Here is a 1,486-nt window from a genome sequence, read left to right as displayed (position 1 = left end):
GACGTCTTCAGTTGCCCCACCATTTTTGGAAACAATAATTCATAGATAACAAAAGCTCTCCACCTGTTCAATCTCCTCTTGCTTCACAGGTAGTGCATTCTTGTTCTTACTGTTCATACTAAGCTCTTTAGTCTTAGCTGTGTTTTTTTTTTAGTACAGCTCTCTGAGCTTCTGCTTCTCACTCAAGTCCTTGAAAACATGGGTCAGGAGACAGATGTTGTTTGTAAAGTCCAGGTCCTCATGGCAATCATATAGAGTCCACTGTATAATTCTTCTTTTCTCTTGGGTTACCTTCTTCATGACACCATCTAATGTCAGAAAAACAGCAGTGCCTTACTCCAAATTTAAAATGAATGGTTCTGAGTGATTTCCATCATGTTTCACCTGGCAATTATATTCTCTGTACATCATCTTCATGATACTGATGATCTTTGGAGGTACTCTGTAACTCTGCATTGTTTTCCAGATGGCTTCATGCTGCACCCTATCAAAGGCTTTTTCAAAGTCAGCAAAATCCAGATACAATGGAGACCAGTATTCCAAGGATTGATCAGTAATGATCCTTGAGGTGTTGATTTGGTCTGTGCATAATCTGCTTCCTATCAGTGATGGTAGGGCACTTGCCCACAAATGGCAAAAGTCCTGAGTTCGAGTCTCAGTCCGGAGCACAGTTTTAATGTGCTAGGAAGTTTCATATCAGCGCACGTTTCATATCAGCGCACACTCTGCTGTAGTGTGAAAATCTCATTCTATCAACCTCAAAGTCTTCTGCTCCTCTCACGGTCAGCTACAAGTTGCTTCCTCTTGGGTAGCAAATTCGAAAAATCTGTACATATATAACATGGATAATGACATGAAATGTTGTTTTGATCGTCGATCAACATAGATACTGAGAAATTTATGCACAGCTACTCCCTCTATGGTCTCATTTTGTACTTTAAGGCTTTTCTATTAGGTTTTCTACTTATATAGAGGTTCTTGTGATTAGTATCCTTTATATTAAGAGTTACCAGTTGGGGACTGACATAAGTGCCATGTGAGCTTTCTCATAACATTTCTGGTGTCCTATTTGTAATTATTATATTACTGTTGTCAGCAAGTAACACTGTTTCATCTTGTGTGACCTGTAGTGGCAAACCAGTAATGTATGAGGTAGTTCAAAAAGTTCTTAGAGTGGAATAGAAAGATATGAATCACACAAGTGTAACTTTTTTATGTTTCAGTGTAGGCTACCTTTGTACTAATACATGTGGCCCAGTGATGTTCCAATAGCTTGAGCTCAATTCAAAATTGAGACTCCTTTGTGCCTGCAAAACATTGTCAACTTTGGCTGTCCGTTCTTTGTTTGAAGGCAATCTCTATCCATCATAGAAAATACTGAGCTTGAGGAAGAGATGGATGTTTGATGGAGCCAAATAAGGTGAGGCTGGCAACAATTCATATCTAAATTGATGTATTTTTGTCATGGCATTGACACTTGTGTGTA

At 38.8% G+C, this 1,486-nt stretch overlaps 1 protein-coding gene across 1 annotated transcript; it reads right to left on the bottom strand.

The window, feature by feature from the left end:
- Positions 1–333: 333 nt before the first annotated feature.
- LOC124762179 lies at positions 334–1,036 on the bottom strand. Its single transcript, XM_047249122.1, has 2 exons — positions 1,011–1,036; positions 334–619 (listed from the first exon to the last, which is right to left on the bottom strand). The coding sequence occupies exons 1-2, from the start codon at positions 1,034–1,036 to the stop codon at positions 334–336; spliced, it is 312 nt and encodes a 103-aa protein (XP_047105078.1).
- Between the last annotated feature and the right edge of the window lie 450 nt (positions 1,037–1,486).

The sequence above is a fragment of the Schistocerca piceifrons genome, chromosome 1 (genome assembly GCF_021461385.2).
Source record: "Schistocerca piceifrons isolate TAMUIC-IGC-003096 chromosome 1, iqSchPice1.1, whole genome shotgun sequence".
Lineage (NCBI taxonomy): Eukaryota > Metazoa > Arthropoda > Insecta > Orthoptera > Acrididae > Schistocerca > Schistocerca piceifrons.
Note: the sequence above shows the minus strand (reverse complement) of the source record. Positions and strands in the feature narration are given on the sequence as shown.

What these genes read in the sequence shown, in the direction of transcription:
- LOC124762179 (XM_047249122.1), bottom strand. Translation starts at nt 1,036, where the DNA reads ATGGCACTTATGTCAGTCCCCAACTG. An exon ending in CTTATGTCAGTCCCCAACTG is followed by an intron (nt 620 to 1,010) that starts GTAACTCTTAAT and finishes TTTGTGGGCAAG; the next exon opens with TGCCCTACCATCACTGATAG.